Source organism: Nyctibius grandis, chromosome 5, assembly GCF_013368605.1.
Source record: "Nyctibius grandis isolate bNycGra1 chromosome 5, bNycGra1.pri, whole genome shotgun sequence".
Lineage (NCBI taxonomy): Eukaryota > Metazoa > Chordata > Aves > Nyctibiiformes > Nyctibiidae > Nyctibius > Nyctibius grandis.
Window position 1 is genome coordinate 56980363 of NC_090662.1, and position 17442 is coordinate 56997804.

At 42.5% G+C, this 17442-nt stretch overlaps 1 protein-coding gene across 2 annotated transcripts in view; it reads left to right on the forward strand.

Annotated features, from left to right (window-relative positions):
* UTP20 (UTP20 small subunit processome component) overlaps positions 1 to 17442 on the forward strand; it is a 69564-nt gene that overhangs the window by 19451 nt on the left and 32671 nt on the right. Inside the window, exons 15-28 of one of the 2 annotated variants that reach the window (XM_068401227.1) lie at positions 118 to 223; positions 812 to 962; positions 1389 to 1448; positions 1776 to 1934; positions 3005 to 3081; positions 3963 to 4042; positions 4732 to 4975; positions 5946 to 6152; positions 7994 to 8084; positions 10986 to 11071; positions 11618 to 11743; positions 12342 to 12508; positions 13029 to 13237; positions 16286 to 16429. In XM_068401227.1, the coding sequence (XP_068257328.1) occupies positions 118 to 223; positions 812 to 962; positions 1389 to 1448; positions 1776 to 1934; positions 3005 to 3081; positions 3963 to 4042; positions 4732 to 4975; positions 5946 to 6152; positions 7994 to 8084; positions 10986 to 11071; positions 11618 to 11743; positions 12342 to 12508; positions 13029 to 13237; positions 16286 to 16429 (1907 nt within the window). The remainder of the gene's footprint in view (positions 1 to 117; positions 224 to 811; positions 963 to 1388; positions 1449 to 1775; positions 1935 to 3004; positions 3082 to 3962; positions 4043 to 4731; positions 4976 to 5945; positions 6153 to 7993; positions 8085 to 10985; positions 11072 to 11617; positions 11744 to 12341; positions 12509 to 13028; positions 13238 to 16285; positions 16430 to 17442) is intronic. The other variant, XM_068401228.1, reaches the window with a different exon arrangement.

Genomic DNA, 17442 nt, shown 5'->3' on the forward strand with positions numbered 1-17442 from the left:
CATATGTTACCGTATTTCTGTGATTCCAGCCATTTCAGGATGGGCAAGCACCATAAAACATAAGTCATTGAGAACTGAGTAAATACACAGGCTGTTCTTGTTCTCTCTCTGCTCCAGGAATCCTGTTTGTGGCCTGCCAAGCTGTAAGTACTCTTCTTAGTTTGGCGGAGTCTTCTGAAATACTCCATTTGTTACCTGTGGAGCGTGTCAAGAGCTTGGTGACGTAAGTAAACTCTGCCTGTTCTGTGATCCTGTGTGATTCTCCTTGGTACAGCAAAGAGTTGACTTTGCTTTTATGTAGCAGCTTGTTAAATGCCTCTTTGTGTGTTGTCCATTCTGTTAGGCTGGCATGTTGCTTCAGTATTGAGGTTATGTAACATATCAGTGTTGTAGGCACTGTTTGTTTGGAGAACCAGGTAGATGTAGTACCTGTTCAGGGACATTTTCTCTTCAAACTGAAGCTTTCTTAGACAGCTGCAGGGTAGTGTGTCAAAGACGTTGGTTCTAGTTTTGCCTAGGAGCACTGCAGCTGTGTGTGGGGGGGTTCAGCCTGCTAGCCCCAGCTTGACAGGCCTGATTTGTGCAAAGGAGGAATCTCATGCTTCTTGGGCTGCCATAGGTAATTGGGCTTTGAGGCTGCAAGCCAGCGTGCTGGTTAAGTCTAACTTCACTGGCCTGCTGGTGCCAGCAGAGTCTGAAGGCACGTGGAATTTTCTCTTAATATTGTTATTGTTACTACTCCCTTATTTTCAAATATCTGGATTGTTGCAGTGCTCTCTGTATGCTAATAAAAAACACACTGTTGTTTTAGCACTTTTCCTTCAGACCCCTCTGCATTGCTGTTGGCTGATCTCTATTACACGTCATTGGTATTGTGTGGCTGCCAGGAACCCCTTTCCCAAGGGAACCTAATGGACTTGTTTGAGAAGTTGCATCCTAATATTTCCACTGGTGTTTCCAAGGTAATCTGCTTTTTTTTGAGCACATAAAAGATAATTTTTATTTTAACAATGTAGTTTAAGTAAACTGAGTTAAATGACAGGCTGAAAGGAGAAACATGAGACTGTGTAAAGCTGTTTCTTCTGTAGTATCTGTTTAGGACTCTGTCCATTTCTAAGAGCTGCCATGGGGCATGACATAACAGAGTTTAACTTGTAGCCCTGCGAGGCTTGCCTCTTCCCTAGAGTTGAATCAGAGCAGGAACCTAATGTATTCATTTTGAATGACCTGCTAGACTACAGGAGCTCATCCATTTCTCAACTGTAGGTGGAACTTAGTGAAATCAGCCTGCTGTGGAAAACACTAACCTCTGTGTAGATGTGTATGTGTCTGCATATGTAGCCTGCATTCTCCTGTGTGCTTCTGACATGTATTTCCACTTTGGATAGGTCCGGCTATTGACTGTTCGAATTCTAAACCATTTTGAGTATCCACTTACACAGATTGAGGTAGGGCTAAAACTTTTCATTTACCATTTCAAAGCCATCTGTGTTTGATGTGTGTGAACTGTTTTCCACTTTGCAGAAACAAAGCATGTGTCTGGCAGAGGCTGTCCTCTGCTTTTGTGCTTTCACATTCCAGTTTTTTGTGTTTGTCCCTCTGCCTCCTGATGTTTTCAAACGTGTAAGTTTTGATCCCTAAGTCATTGGAAAACAGAGCAAGTCCCATGACTTTGTTCTGTGATCCAAAATGGCTGGGACTGTGTAGTTTTGTTGAAGTACCTTTCAATGAGAAAAGGACACTCTTAACAAAATTCATGTCACTTGTTTGTTCAGGGTGATGGCACAGGGGAGCTCCAGCCAGTATTTACCATATTGCTCCAAGCAGAACTTGTGCCAGCAACAGTGAGTGATTACAGAGACAAACTTCTCCATTTGAGGAAACTAAGATGTGATATAGTGCAGTCTGCAATACCAAGTGGATCTTTGCAGGAGGTAAGTAGTTATTGTCAAAAAGCAGTTGTCACATTCCTTTATTCTAAAAGGACGTTCTTACTCCATCACATGGATTGCAGAGTTTTTATAAGAGTTCATCAAAAAATTAATTGTTTCCCAGATTAGGTTTTAGAAAACTTACTTATTAGTGGGGATCACAGCTCCCGTTGTCCTTGGGACTATTGTGTTCTCTTGAATATTTAGTAGAACAACACTGGTATCCAGGTAAATGGCCCACAACAAGATTAATCAGGTTTCGGTATCATGGAAAGGAAAGCAAATGATTCCAGGAAAAAGCGAGTCATGAGCAAATTTAAAATCATGACCTTGCCATACCCTCAGCATGGTTGAACATTGGTAGGACTCCCATTGGCCATTGGAGAACCTAGCTTCTGGATCTTGCTGCAGGGTGAAAATCTTGTATGCCTGTGACTGTTGAATCTCTACTGCTGCTGAGCTAAAGGGGACTTCACTTTCTAGATGTTGGAAGGGTCGCAATTTTACTGCTTAAATGAATGTGGATGTGGTGGGAGGGTTTTTTAATTATTTTCGTGGCTCTTGCTGTACCTGTATAATTTTTTTTTTTACCTTGACTTGTAAGTTTCTGTGAGGAAGGGTTGTAGGTCAGTCCTACTGCATGTACGTCAGCAAAGAGCTAGTCCAGAGGACATGCTTCTAGGCCTGGTGCAATGAAGACTCCTCACGACAAACTTTCCTCTTTCTGAGGTCCCTAATGCTGCTATGACAGCCCTGAAGTTTGAGAGGGAGGCAGGCAAAACAGATAGTCTGTGCTGTGCTGAACTGGTTTTTGCACACTCGTGGTGTGTAGGTATGGTGACTAGATCTCAGTGCAGCTTACAGTAAATGGGCTCTAGTTTTCCTCATGCAGCTATGAGACAAGGAATGATAATGTGTTTGACTTCCTTCATTACTTGTGGTACTTCTGAGAACTTCTTTGATCAAAGTTTCCTCTCTGAGAGGAAGAAAGGTTAGAGGAGGTTGGTTGGTCTTTAACCAACCTTAAAATTGTTTTTTACGTCTCAACAAGATGGTATTGTATGTCATTCTAGGTGCCGCTTCGATATTTACTGGGAATGCTTTATATTAACTTCAGCCCTCTCTGGGATCCTGTAATTGAACTCATAACGTGAGTATATGCGGTTGGATGCTGCAGTCTGTGATTGTCTCGCAGAACAATTTCTTCCATTGTTCTGTGAACAAAAGCTGACGTAAAAATGTCTGATTTGGAGAGACCTGTTCATGAGAACCTTCATGTGAAATGTTCTGAAATGGATTTGATCTCTCAAATAAATCACAACCTGTTAGACTCGTACTTTTAAACTTCGTTTCTCATTTTTCTTGCTATTAAAGGGAACTTGCAACAAATATAGTCAAATAACATCAGAGTTTTGAATCAAAGATAGCAGGATTTGATTAGTGTTACATGAATGCTTGAAGGAGCAAGAAGTCCCTCTCAGTTTCCCTGTCTCTGACTTTTCTGTCCTTACTGGAAAAACCTCTACATCCTGCTGAAGAGTAGGGAAGACTTACCATGGTGACAGCTGAGCTGAATACTGAAGTCAGTGTCTACTTTCAGCATGACTTTATCTCCTTGTTTTTTTTTTTCTTCTGTTGTATGATTAAAAAGGATGGGATTTTCCCCTTCAAACTAGTGAATTAATAAAAAAATATTAAACCAGCTCTTCAAAAGATATGTCCATGCTAATTCTTCCTTTAGTTCTAGATGTTACTGTACAGAAGTCTGTGGAGAGCTTGAGAACATTTTAACTCAATTTGAGTTCATTTGAAGTCATGAGATACAACCAGATTATTTTAATAACAATTAACATTTGGTATCCATGAGTGAAGGCAAGGAAGCGCTACAGCTGTATCGTGCAGATGTCCTATCTTCGGACACCCACATGAAAGCAGTGATCAAACCCTGTGGTTGTGTTAGTTGTTAACTTGCCTAGTGATGCGTGGCTTTTTTTTTTCCTTTTAATTTCATGCTGTCTTATGTTTTGTTAGTTCTCATGCAAAGGAAATGGAGAATAAACAGTTCTGGAAGGTCTTATTTGAACATTTGGAGAGGGCTGCTACCTATGCTGGTAAGTCATGGCTCCTAAACGTTGTTATGACAGTAGCCCAGCTACTTGTGAATGACATGACTGTGTTTTTATGTGCCCCAAAATTACATGTGATGGGTGAATTCAGAATCAGGTCTCTTGACTAGCAGCGTCATGTCCAGGGCAGGAATGAAGAGGACTGGGAGAAAACTGTCTCCTCCTGTCCTAAACACCAAGAAGTAGATAGAAAAGGCCTCTGCATTACAGAAGGGAGTTGCAGGTTGTGGGAACCCATGCAACAGTTTCATCCCTGCTTAAGGCTGGCTCTGCCCAGACTGATCAGGAACAATGATGAAACCTTTGTAGTGGGGCTGATCATCTTTCTGCTCCATAGATTCAGTGGAATTCCTGCAAACAGTATCTTTCTTGAGTGTGCTCTTGAGGTTTACCTATGGGGGTATGGAATCTATGATTTCATGATAGAGCCATGAGCACGCAGCCATTTGTGATCTTCTGTTATTCAAGAGAACTGAGCTTAATTGAGATGCATCAGGCTGGAAGGCATCCTAGAATACTTTCTAAGCAATGCAAGTCTTTCAGGTCAGTGTTAAATACATTTGTCTAAACAGGTACATGTCACCGGAAGTATTACTTTGATAATGGGAGACTTAATACCTTGCTACTGGCAATTATGAAGTAACCTGAAGAGATTTTCTTCATCTGTTCTATAGAAATGGAGCTGCAAAATGAACTAGATGAACAGGAGGAAAGCATTGCTGAAATGGAAAGCGAGAGGATGCCAGAAGGAGGGGTGGGGACTGTCTTCCTGGAGCAGTTGAGGACTAGAACAGATTGCAGCGAGCGGCTGGACCACACAAACTTCCGCTTTCTGCTGTGGAAAGCACTGGAGAAGTTTCCCGACAGAGTGGAGCCTAGGTCGAGGGAACTTTCCCCACTTTTTTTGAGATTTATTAGGTAAGTAAGATTTATTTTTCAGTTGAGTTAACACATTGCTTTCAATGTGTTGCTCAGCTTTAAGACTATGGCTATCCCACTATAGACTTTATTTCCTGAATGCATGGCTGATGAGATGTCTGTTTCCAGTTAAGATAACCTTTTAATTGAAATGTTGATTCTGTTAGGAACATCACACAAGAAGCAGGCTGAAATGAAATTAGCAGTGTGTTTCTGCTGCTCGATCTCATTTATTGAGAGTTGCCACTGTCACAGCCTCATTACTCTGTTAGGGAGTGATTTCAGTGGAAATAAAGGTTGTTTTTTTTTTTTTTAAATGAAAATACATTTTTATTTGGAATCACAGAAGGCCAAAATATTTTCTCTCAAGATGGGGAAAAATCTGGTTTTGTTAGAAGCTGATTCAATTTCCTGCCCTGGAGGGAGAGCAGTGTGCTTGCATGCGTGCACGTATCAGATAGTATGATGCGCGTGGGGTAGATGCGATCTCATGGCAGGGGAAGGTTTCTGATACTCCTTTTCTGTGATTAGAAAACCTATGTTTTGCTTGCCTTCCTGGAAAAATTGAACCATACTGTAGTAGGTTAGTTTCTTCACTTACTCTCACACTGCCATGTTCACTGTTCACCTGCCAACTCGAGCAAACACAACACCCCATGCCCTCCACGTAGCCTCTTTACAGAGCTCTAGTAATGCAGTGAATCACATCTCTCCTCTACAAAAGGTACCTCCAGTCTCCTTTAGTGTTTGGTCACTGCCTTATATCTCTGCAACTTGTAGGCAAAGCAGCATATACTTGCTGCAATGCGCTGCTTTGAGAATTCTTGGGAATGGCGTCCCAACACACAGTGCCATTGATAATGAGAATGGTGGATTGTGGAGTTTCTAGTTGTTCTTCCCCTGAAACCCTGAAAAATGATAGGCTTCTTAATTCCTTCCTTTTTTTTTTTTTTTTTTTTTTTTAACACAGAAATGAGTACTACCCAGCAGATTTGTTAGTGGCTCCATCTCAGGATCTTAGAAAGAAAACTAGTGGTACAGTAGCAACAAAAGAAGTACCTGGTGAAGAGGTGAATGATGTTGCTATGGAGGAGGAGGAGGAGGAAGAAGAAAAGGAAGAAGGGGAACCAATTACTGTAGGACTACCAAAAAAGAAAACAAGAAGAGCTGCTGCTAAGTAAGTATTTTTAGCTTTCCCTTGCTAGTGCTTTCATGGAAAGGCGGATTCAGCAGCATGCGTTGAGATAAAAGCTATGTTTATATATGTATTCCTTTTTCTTCTTTTGCTTGCACTTCACAATATTTCAGTGGATTATAATCACTTTAGAGTCAGAAACACTGCTTGCACAGTACGAAACATCCAAAGACCCTGCCCAGGCTTTATCATTATATCATTACCTGCTGACAGTCTGTGGTTTGTGTTACTTTAAGCAAAAACTATGTGGTATTCTGAAGTTTTTGGAGGCCATTGTACCTGCATTCATCTGGCTTCTCTGTGTGTATGTGTTGGTCTTTTAAAGCTACGGGTGTTGCCAAACACTTTGAAAAATGGGACTGTTCATTTAGGTATTTTAATATTGGGATTCTGCCATTGCCAACTTGTATTAAACCTTGGTCCTGGTCTTCTTCTCAGGGACAAATATTTTTATTTTTATTTTTATTTATATATTTATGAAGCTACATGCTGTTGTAATGTCATTGTTTGCAGTGCTGAATACTTGAAGAAATGAATCTTTGTATGAATTCTCTGCAGTTTCTCTGATCAGAGTCTTTTTACCCTGATGACCTCTATCAAATGTCCATTACAAATACATCACAAAGATTTGTGTTTTGACACTTTTTTTTTTGCAAAGGATGGCCCTTGTAAAGACAGAGAACTTCAAAATGTCACCTTATATGTTAGAACATGACAAGTATTTGATATGTAACCTGAACTGCCATTTAATCCCAGGTGTCTTATAGGTGTTTCATTTTGTTCCCAGATTTTGGCTTATATCTGTAAATTAGCAGCAATTAAAATACAGTGACAGTCCAAGATTTTTTTTTATTATTTTTTAACCTTCATCTCAAAATGTCCGTGTACTTAAGTGGAAACATTATTTCCTGGTAGCAGTAACAAAGGCATAAAAGATTTACTGGAGATGTGTTAATGAGTTCTGGAGTGACCTCCCTTCGTCTTCGCCCTGCACAGTTCATGCAGTCAGGCCTGTGCCATGGTAGGAGAGATCTCATGGGGCTGCACCCTGCGGCCTGCAAGGTCTGGCTGAGGCAGCGGGAGGATCCACGCCTGCCCCAAGCTCAGCGTGGGGTTGCCCAAAGGCATCTTACTCATCCTTTGGTGGAGCCCAGCCATGGAGGAGGGGGTGGCCCAGCTAAGAGTCTGGAGAGTTCAGTGTAAACTACCATTGGGAGCAGCTGGATGAGGACAGCCTCTGCCAACCCCACAGCGCATATGGTAGATGAGATCTCATGCCTTTCTTTTCCCGGTCACCTCTCTGCCCTTTCACAAAGTGGAGATGGGGCAGATGTGGGGTGACGCATCCTCTTCGAGAGGCACAGACTCCTGGCAGTGCTTGCAGCCCAGCATAAGTCCAGCACAGTCCGTGGTTAAATGCAGCCCTTCATGTTGATGGGAGTGAAATGGGCACCAGTTAAGGACAAGTAAATAAACAGAGGTAAATTCACCTGTTTGGTGTTCCAGGCTGGGCTGGCAGAAAGAAGTAAGCTGCGTCCTGACTGTCTGTACTCCTGTCTCACCAAAAGCTGAGCCCATCTAGCGCTACAGCGGAAACAGCCTTCTCTGTGCAGTGAAGTGACATCTGGAAGGAGCTGCTTAGGAGAGGGAACAGGATACCTCTTGCTGTGTCTCTGAAATGGGGACTTACAGAGATGGGATCCTCTTGTGGTTTTTTTTTTTAATTTCTTGTTAATCAGTTTTAGTAAAAGTTCCCCATTTGTTTGTGATAATGCAGGATTGTCTCTTCTGGTCATTTTTATTTGTTTTATTTTGTTTTACAGGCAACTAATAGCCCACTTACAAGTTTTCTCTAAATTCTCGAATCCTCGTGCGTTGTATCTGGAGCAGAAGTTGAACGCGTTATATACCCAGGTGATGCTATTTGCTGGCTTCTAGAATTACTGCTAATGAATGAATTCATTCTTATTTGAATGCAGTGTCTGAGACTGCAGAAACCTGTGGTTCTCTGAACCCAGCCATGATAGCTGGAAAAGGAGCTGTCCTTGAGGGCTTCCTAGCAGGCTTCACTTAAAATGAGCCCCTTTAGCAAAGACCTGCTTGAGATACCTGGCTTAGTTTGCCAGGAGTGGCTCATGCAAATGGATCTGGTAGCAGATAAGTTGTAGTATTTGGCAAGGTGGAGGAGTGGCTGTAGAGGGAGTCTGTTCCTCTTGCACAGCAGGATCTGGAAGAGGATTTTGAATCCAAAGCTTGGGTAAGGCCAGAGGAGATTTGTCCTTGTGCTACCGTGTTGTGTCTATGAAGAGTATGGTCAGTGTGAACAACAGATCATTTTGCATCAACTGTGCTTTCCAAATTGTTACAGTTCTACAGCTTTCAGCATGTCTCATCGTGATTAGAGGTACAAAATGCAGCAAATTCGGGAGCTTCATCCTTTCTAGCACTTGGGGAGGGGAAGTGCAGTCATGGCCATCATTACGAAAAACCATACTTCTGTAGAGAGAGGAAATACAGCTATTGTATGTGTGTGTGTGTCTCTCTCTCTCTCTTTTTCTTTTGGTTGGTTGGTTGTAGTGGCTGATGATACTATTCCTTTGCTTGTTCTAGGCATATGCACTGAATGTGCATAGTGTATAAGTCACTATCAGTATCAACAAAATCAAAACTGAAGATAAAGAGAGAGAAAGTGAATAAGCAGTGAACATGGATTAGAGAGCAAAGCCTAGATAATGCCTGTCTAACCAAAAGTTTCTTTTAACTTTATGTAAGGGAGGCAGGAAAACAAATCTAAGAACAAATGGGGTGGGAGGAATCACAGTCTATAAGAATGGCATAAAAAAGAAAACAAAATTTCTTCTTGAAGAATATTCAGTTTGATAAGATTCCGTTTTGAGGGATTTCCCTGAAGGAGTTGTCAAAAATATGACTCCTTGTCATATATTCAAATATGACTCCTCTCCATATTCAAATATGAAGAGGGGTTCTAAGTCTTTATCCTACACTCCTTAAAAGGGTATTTTATTCATTTTACTGTGTTTTAATAGAATCACAGAATGGTTTGGGTTGGAAGCGACCTTAAAGATCATCTAGTTCCATCCCTCCTTCCACAGGCAGGGACACCTTTCCACTAGACCAGCTTGCTCAAAGCCCCATCCAACCTGGCCGTAAAACACTTCCAGGGAGGGGGCATCCACAGCTTCTCTGGGCAACCTGTTGCAGTGTCTCACCACCCACACAGAAAAGAATTTATTCTTAAAATCTAATCTAAATCTACCCTCTTTCAGTTTAAAACCGTTTCCCCTCATCTATCACTACATGCCCTTGTAAAAAATCCCTCTCCTGCTTTCCTGTAGGCCCCCCTTCAGGTACGAGAAAGCTGCTATAAGATCTCCCCAGAGCCTTCTCTTCTCCAGGCTGAACAACCTCAACTCTCTCTGCCTGTCTTCATAGGAGAGGTGCTCCAGCCCCCTAATCATCTTCATGGCCTTCCCCTGCACTCGTTCCAAGCGCTCCATGTCCTTCTTATGTTGGGGGCCCCCAGAGGTGGACGCAGTACTCCAGGTGGGGTCTCACGAGAGCAGAGTAAAGGGACAGAATCACCTCCCTCGACCTGCTGGCCACACTGCTTTTGATGCAGCCCAGGATACGGTTGGCTTTCTGGGCTGCAAGCACACCATTGCTGGTTCATGTTGACCTTCTCATCAACCATCACCCCCAAGTTCTTCTCCTCGGGGCTGCTCTCAATCCATTCTCTGCCCAGCCTGTATTTGTTCTTGGGATTGCCCTGACCCACATGTAGGACCTTTTGCTTTCTTGGTTCCTGATTTGTGGATTTGTTCAATCATTGGGGTTTACTCTAGGTGTTCCCAATTTGTGCTCCCTGAGGCTGTGGTCAGTGGGCTGTAGAACTGTGTTAAATGATATGAGCCTGTTTAGTATCCTGGGGTTTACCTGGCATCTGGTGTGGGAGTTGGAAGGTCCATTCATTAGTCCCCAAATCTGAGAATCTCTAATGAAAGTCCAGTCTGTTTCAGTCAACTTCAGAGTTTGGCTTAGGAAAAGAGTTGGTCCATGTGTTTGCTTGCCTGTATTCTTAGGAAAATATTGAACAGATATGTACAGGTCAAAACAGTGTGTGAAGAACAACTTGACATAAGAGCAATTACTTCATCACTTACTGTTTGACATTTCTGTGTCTTGTCATGGCTGGTGTGTCCGTCTGGCATAGGGATGTCATGGCAAAGTGACTTTTGATGATTCTAGCCTGTGCTGTTTGGTAGGAGACAGAAGAACTGATCAGGATGCCACCTGGGGAAGTGATCTGTATTTGTTAGTGCTTAGATTATGAGGAGTCATCTTCAAGAGAGAGCAAATCTCAGTGAGACTTTGCTTATCAAGTCTTATGAGTGTTTTGTGTTTGTCACACGAAAGAAAGATGAGTGTCTTGGGATGGTTTGGGTAGTCTGCTTTTTAATCCAGTCTTCCCAGATACACAACTGGTAACTGGTTTTTGAGGCTGAAAACACAAGCTGACAGTGGTCCAAAAGACAATTATGAAAAATCAAATAATATCTTATGTAGATGGGAGGGAAAAGTATATATGAACTACCAGCAACCATGTCCTCTTTTTATGAGTGACAGTTGTGTATTCATGTCTTGACTTTATACTTTCAACACATACATTCTGTTTCCATTTTGATAAGTTAGTCCAAAACCTGCTTCAGCTTGGAGCCTTTAGGTTCTTTCACTATTTTCAGTAAGCACTTCTGTCTTCTACATAGGGACTCATTTTCTTTCTTTTGTCATTTGCAGTTACTGTCCCATCAAGACCAAAATGTACAGAGAATAGCTCTTGACTGTCTAATGACATACAAGCATCCTCATCTACTGCCATACAGGTAAAAGCTTTTATATTATTTTAGTTTTGGTGAATGAGTCTGCTGTCATATCAGAAGCCTGCTTGGGGTCAGTTGCTTCAAAGAGAGAGCCTTGCCTGTATTTGTTGAGGACATAGGTATAAATTTTAATTTTAGCCAGATGTATATTTCCTACATAAAACAGGAAATCAGGTCTTGAGGTTGGTCAGTGTCTTTTTTGTTTACAGGAAAATGGCAATACTTTCATTCTGTCCCAGAAGAGTGTGTGCTTAGTAGTTGCATCTTTTTCAAAGACTCTTTATAACCACTCAGAGAAGTGACAGCATAAAACTGTAGTTTGTGGTTGAATAATCTCTTCACAATGTGTCCAGGAGGTACTTTCCCACGTGACTAGCTTGCTGGCTTTTAAAATATTGTTTGATAAAAGAGTGAGAACAGAGTAGTTTAATATTTTATATACAGCATAGATTAGGCAGGTAGGTAAGTAGATACAGATGTATGTGTGTGTGTGTGTCTGTTTATTTTTACAACCCCTAGCTGCCCTCAGATAGTGTTTATTACTCTCAGGGAGAACTTGCAAAGGCTACTGGAGGACAAGGCCTTTAAAGAAGAAATAGTCCATTTCAGTATTTCTGAGGAGACTGCAGTAATAAAAATGGAGCATCGACCAGATCTCATCCCTGTTCTTATGAGGTGTGTCATGAAGTGCAGGTTTAAAGGTTTCATGTCAAAGTACCATGAGCAGAGATGTAATGCTGCTGCTTTTCATTTTAAACAGTTGAGGTAAACCTATGGTTAATGATACAGTTTGACGACTTAGTTTGTGATGTTCTGTGTTGTTTTCTTATTAACATGTTTATGTAATACGTTATGCAAATGATGTTGTTATTAAAAACAGCATTTTGGTAAATACTTTTTTCTTCTAAGGCTTACAGAGAACTGTGAGATCATTTCAGTTCACTGAGTATTGCCACTTATTTTTATTAAGATACAGTGATGCAAGTTATCATGCAGATTGCTGCTTCAGCAGTAGCTGCCCTCAAGCTAGCCTCGAGGTACTCTAGTTTTATACCTGAAGTCTCCAGCAAAGCTTCTATTGTAGTAGCAGAAGCTGATCTTTCACTGGGATGTTTTTGTAGTAATTCAGTGGAGACCCTGAAGGGGGGACTTCCATTCAGTTTGTTCTCACTAGGGAATGTTTTAAATGAAATGGAGTTTCTCCTGCAGAACAACAGACTAGGAAACAGATGGCTTGCTGAAAGCTAATGCAACTTCTTTTTGGCTCTTGAAGAATTCTCTATGGCAGAATGAGAAACAAAACAGGGAGCAAAACACAGGGCAAGTCTTCAGCGGGCACTCGCATGTCAATCGTTCTGCGATTTCTTGCCGGCTCACTGCCAGAAGAGATACGGATGTTCTTGGATCTGCTTTTTGAAGCTGTGAAGCAGTTCAGTAATGGTAGGTACAGGCAGTAGAACCTGGGGGTCTGGTACTTCCTGACCTGTAGAGATGTGGGAGGATAAATGTGCTTAGTACTGTTATGTGCTTCAGTTTGTCTCTAACAGTGGCTTGGAAGGATGAAAGTAAATTTTGATATGGACTGAGATTCCCCTGAGCTTTTCCTTACAAAGCATGATTGCTCTGTTTTACAGGTCCAAGGTCAGAAAAACTGAATGACTTGCCACAGCTGTGCAAGTAAGCTGTAGCAGGCCAGGAATGGGCAATCACTGGCATCGTAGGCTAGTTTGCGTATGATGGCAATAAACGGAAGTTGTAAAGTGCTCTGATACGGTAGCAGTGGGAGACATCCGAGTGTCACAGAGAGATGGAGGCCTGGAGCTGTCCTTATTTAAAAAGCTGAATGCAAGGAACTGTAGTTAGGGTCAGACTGTACTATTTTTCACTGAAAATTATTTTCGTTAGTGGGTATCTTCATAGTGCTTCTCTAGATAAGTTGCTGTCCCTTTGCCTGTTGCAGGGCCTTGCCAGACTGCAGTGCTTAGAAGTATGTCAGAGTTGGATTTAGCTAAAGTCCTGCCTCTTGGGCGTCAGCATAGCCTCTTCAATGGTCTCGAAGTTGTGTTGAGAAACATGGGACATTTGATCCATCAGTACCTGCCTGAAATTCTACAGATTCTGCTCTGCATGACAGCTGTGGTATCCTGCATCCTCCAGCAAAGAGAGAAGGTACGACACATGCATACATGTACATGTACACAGATGCATACAAACAAACAAGTAAATTAAATTCCTTTCCCTCCTCCTCCCCTTAGTTTGCATGTGTATGCCTCCACTGGTTCAGATAAAGATAAGTTTAATGCCAGCATGGAGTGAAGCTTAGCAATTAGATGTCTGTCAGAACAGAGGCTAGTGATATTTTTCTGAAAGTGCTACAGGGCTCAGGCAGTGCAGGCAGATTCAATGTATACAGAAAGCTGCTTTGGACTGCATTTTTGTTTGAATTACTGAAGAGAGAGTTGGAGGTGATCTCTGTGCTTTGCTGCCTGCCCGCTCTGTGGACAGAGAGGCATGAGGGAAAGGTAAATGATTTGTTGTAAGGACGTAACAAGATCTTATGGCAGGAGTTGAAACTGGCCTTAAAGGCGTAGTTTTTTGGCTGAAAGGATAAAACATTTCAGCTGGGGAAGGACAGGATTTAAAGTTCCTTGCCTGAGGACTTTAGAGCAAAACTTGTCTTTGAGGTGTTCTGCAGCAGTGCTAGACTCCAGGGGAGCTCAGCGTTGTGGATGATCACAGTGATTATCTACAGTGACTGTCTCCTGCCGTGGGACACAGGGAGAAGATTGCTACCAGCCATGCTTTCAGCACACTAGAAGCATGTTCAGCTCTGTATCAGGAGTAGTCATGCTAATCCAGTGTCGCAGTTTGAGTCTCAGCACGTAGCTGCAGAGCACTGTGAATGTTTTTTCCCTTGTTGTGCACTGGCTGTACATGCAGAAGGGGTCAGGTGAGGAAAACATTCTGTTAAAGATTGGCTGCACCTAAAGATGGGGCATGTTGGCTTACTGCTGCCCTGTGCCCAGGAGAGCAGTGCAGGGATCCCTGAGCTCTAACCCAGCTAGCTCAGGGGTTCTGTTGCCAGCTGTTTGGAAGCTATGACATTGAGACAGACTTTCCTGTCTTTCTGAAACCAGTGCCTTTGCCAGGCTTCAGTCCAAACAGGAGGAAGAAAGCTCGAATCTAGTCCAGTGCAGAGCCTGATCATATATTAGGTGTGAAACTAGCAAACTGCACAGTCATCATCATCTCTGCAGTGTTGAAAGGAATTAGGTGATGATAGACTGATCAAGTGGTGTTAGGTAATGAATGTTTTGCCACTATGTGCGCATGTTCTTGCCAAGACCCATCTGTGAGCATTTGAGGTTAGAACTTGTCTTGAAAACAATCCATCAAACAAAGCAAGCCCTTGCAGTCAGGTGGCATCCAAGGTCCTGTGGTTGCCTGCAAGCTGCACAGAACCTTGTAACTGTCTTCATTTACAAAGGGGATGAGCAAATTCTAGGACAGCAGCATCCCACAGTCTGACTTAAGCAATGGATTGCATGTGCCTCTATGTTTTATACTGGGAAAGGAGTTTTAAAAGCTGCTTCATTCATTGCTGGGATAGTCCCATTTTACCAGGGTTACCACAGTAATCCTGTCATCGTGTAACATGCGGAATGACAGTCTGTCATTTGTCTGAACTTAATTTAGCACTTCATTAGCCTGTGAGGTGTTAAAAGCTCAAGGAAGAGTGTGAGAAATCTGTTTATCTTGGCTAATAATTCGAAGACATTCTTGGAGTTTGAGAGTAATTTATTGCAGGTTGATACTGCCTGGAGAGTTAAACATCAACTTTTACCGTTTTAAGCCAAGTTATTAATTTACCATTTCCTACTGTTTGTGTTCAGTATTGAGTTTCTGTGTCCTCTCGAAGACTTGATCTCAGAGGACTACTCTTATGGCAATTGAACAGTTGGAGACCCAAAATTATTTCACTTGAGAGTCATCATTAGTAATAGCAGCCTGGTTAGTGCTTTCTTTGGCTCTTCAAGCAGCTCATTTGCTGCCTGGAAGCTGATCGCACACCATTAGTACACATTCAGCACAGCTTGGGAGGTCAGCACAGCTTGGGAGGTCCTGGGCAGGAGCGTGTTTGGTTCCTTTTCCACCATCTCCTCTTTGTCTTTTTACCTGTGATTTTGGGTGCAAAGGGAGTATAGCAGTGTATTGCATGGTAGAGGGTAGTGTCTTCAGAAGTCCATAGGTACGTGAAAAAAAAAAATAGTGATGTCTTTCAGTGAGGCTTTGATGCCAAAGCTGCTTTGCACAATAAGAGATACAAGTGTTTGTTCAATGTGGTGGATCGTGATGTGCGCCGGAGACCCAGAGGAACCCAAGACATAGCTCAAGTCTCGGACAACGGCTTTTATTTGCTCTGATTTGGCTCTGTTGTTTCTCAGACTCGAGTTCAGTACCTCTGCACTGCGGAGCTACCTCATGTGTTTGTGCTGTGAGCTGCATTGCACAGTATGGAAATAATTTAGGTTACTCAAGTCAAGACTTTTCTCTGGGAGAAGAGTCAGAACACAGCGGTGCATGAATAACTTCATGATTAGCTGTGTGGCTGATTTCCTTACTGAAATGTTTTCCCCAAGAAAGACTATGGAACATAAGTGCTAAATGGGTACAGGAAGCATCCTCCTGTAACCAAATGCTGTACTCCCCCCCACGCTAATGGAGGAGGTGATTCACATTCACATTCTTAACTTTGCTATTGCTCCCTCTTCTCCTTGTCTGGTGATCTCTTTTCTTCCCAGTAGATATCAGTGTGCAAAGTACAACTTCGCTTTCAAGAGCTGATTTGTGTCCTTTCCTGTGTAAAACAGAATTATCTAAATGTCAGGGCTGGAAATGTAACTGTGTTGTAGCTGTCTGCATTTCGTCCAAGGGCAGATGCTACTTCAAACCTGTCAGCATGGATTTTCATGAGCTGAAGGAGTCCTGTGTATCTGATGAAGTGCAGGAGCAGGCACCCCTTAGAAAAATCTAGGTCAGCTGTGAGAGGTAGGTTGCTACTGTGAACAAGTTACAGGAGAAAACAGAACAACATTGTGATAGTTCCAGCAAAGGTGGTATCCATGGTCAAGAATTGCTGTATTTAATTTCAGAGCAAGTAGTTAGTAGCTATTCTGCAAAGATCTTACCAGGTTTTGTTTTATGTTGTTTTTACAGGTCCAACCTAGGTTGATTAATCCACTGAAGAATTTGAGACGTCTTGGACTCAAGCTTGTGGCAGAGTTTTTTTCTGATTATGAGACCTACAGCTTTAGTGTGGAAGAGATTGATGCAGTTTTCCATGCAGTGGTATGGCCTCAGGTAAGTATTTCTTCTTCTTCCAAACCACCTTACGTGTGTAACTTGTACCATGCAGAGGACTCCAGCTGCACCAGAGTCCATTGTGTCAGCTATGTCTGTCACAAGATTGGATGTGACCTCAGGCAGATTCTGGCATTCTGATGTGTCTGTGCAAGGTCAGTTTCTTGGCTCATGTCTGATTAGTCCTGGAATAATCAAGTCACGGGTTAAAGTACAAATTAATTCATCTGAATAAAATGGATGCCATTTCTTTGTTCTTTAACCACAGAAGCAGACTTCTTCCCTGAATGCTTCACGGAAGCAAAATACTTCTAGTGCATTTTGCTACTTTTCTGTTTGACAGTTATTTGGCCTGTGGCAGGGGACTGCAGAAACAAATGTTGCTGCAGGAAAGGAAGGACCCGTCAGGGTCTGTTGGTGGGCTGTGTGCTTTTGTGCCTGCCTGCTGGGAGTCACATGTGAGCACAGTGACAGAGCACAGGGTCATGGCCTTCATCAGAGAAATTCAGATCACTTCTGAGTTAGGAAAATGCACTATTGTAAGAGCGGAGAGAACACACAGTATTGAAAATGAAATTGCGCTGGCCATGTCAGTGCGCTGACAGCATCTGAGGTTAGCAGGGAGGGCCTGTACCAGCTGCTGGGTTGTCTCTACTCTAAAGGCAGTTGCCTCCACCCAAACGGTAACTGAACAAGATGGGCTGACTCCAGCAGAGCTCTTCCAGTATCCAAAAGTTCAGCTGCCTTGCAGCAGCAAAGACTGTCAAAGAGCACCAGGAGTAACTGCTGTGATCTGTGAAACCGCAGACCTGCTTCTCTAGATATTGTGTTTGTTTACTTCTGCCTCGTTTCTCTGCTCTTCCAGTAACAATATGTGATGTGTAGTATGTGTATGTGGACAAACAGTAGATAAAATACTTTCAGGCGGTGCATACAGCTCTGTATTTCACTGAGCTGGGCAACAAGGAGGTGTATGTTCCTGGTTTGTCCATGGAGTCTTTTCAAGTCCAGGG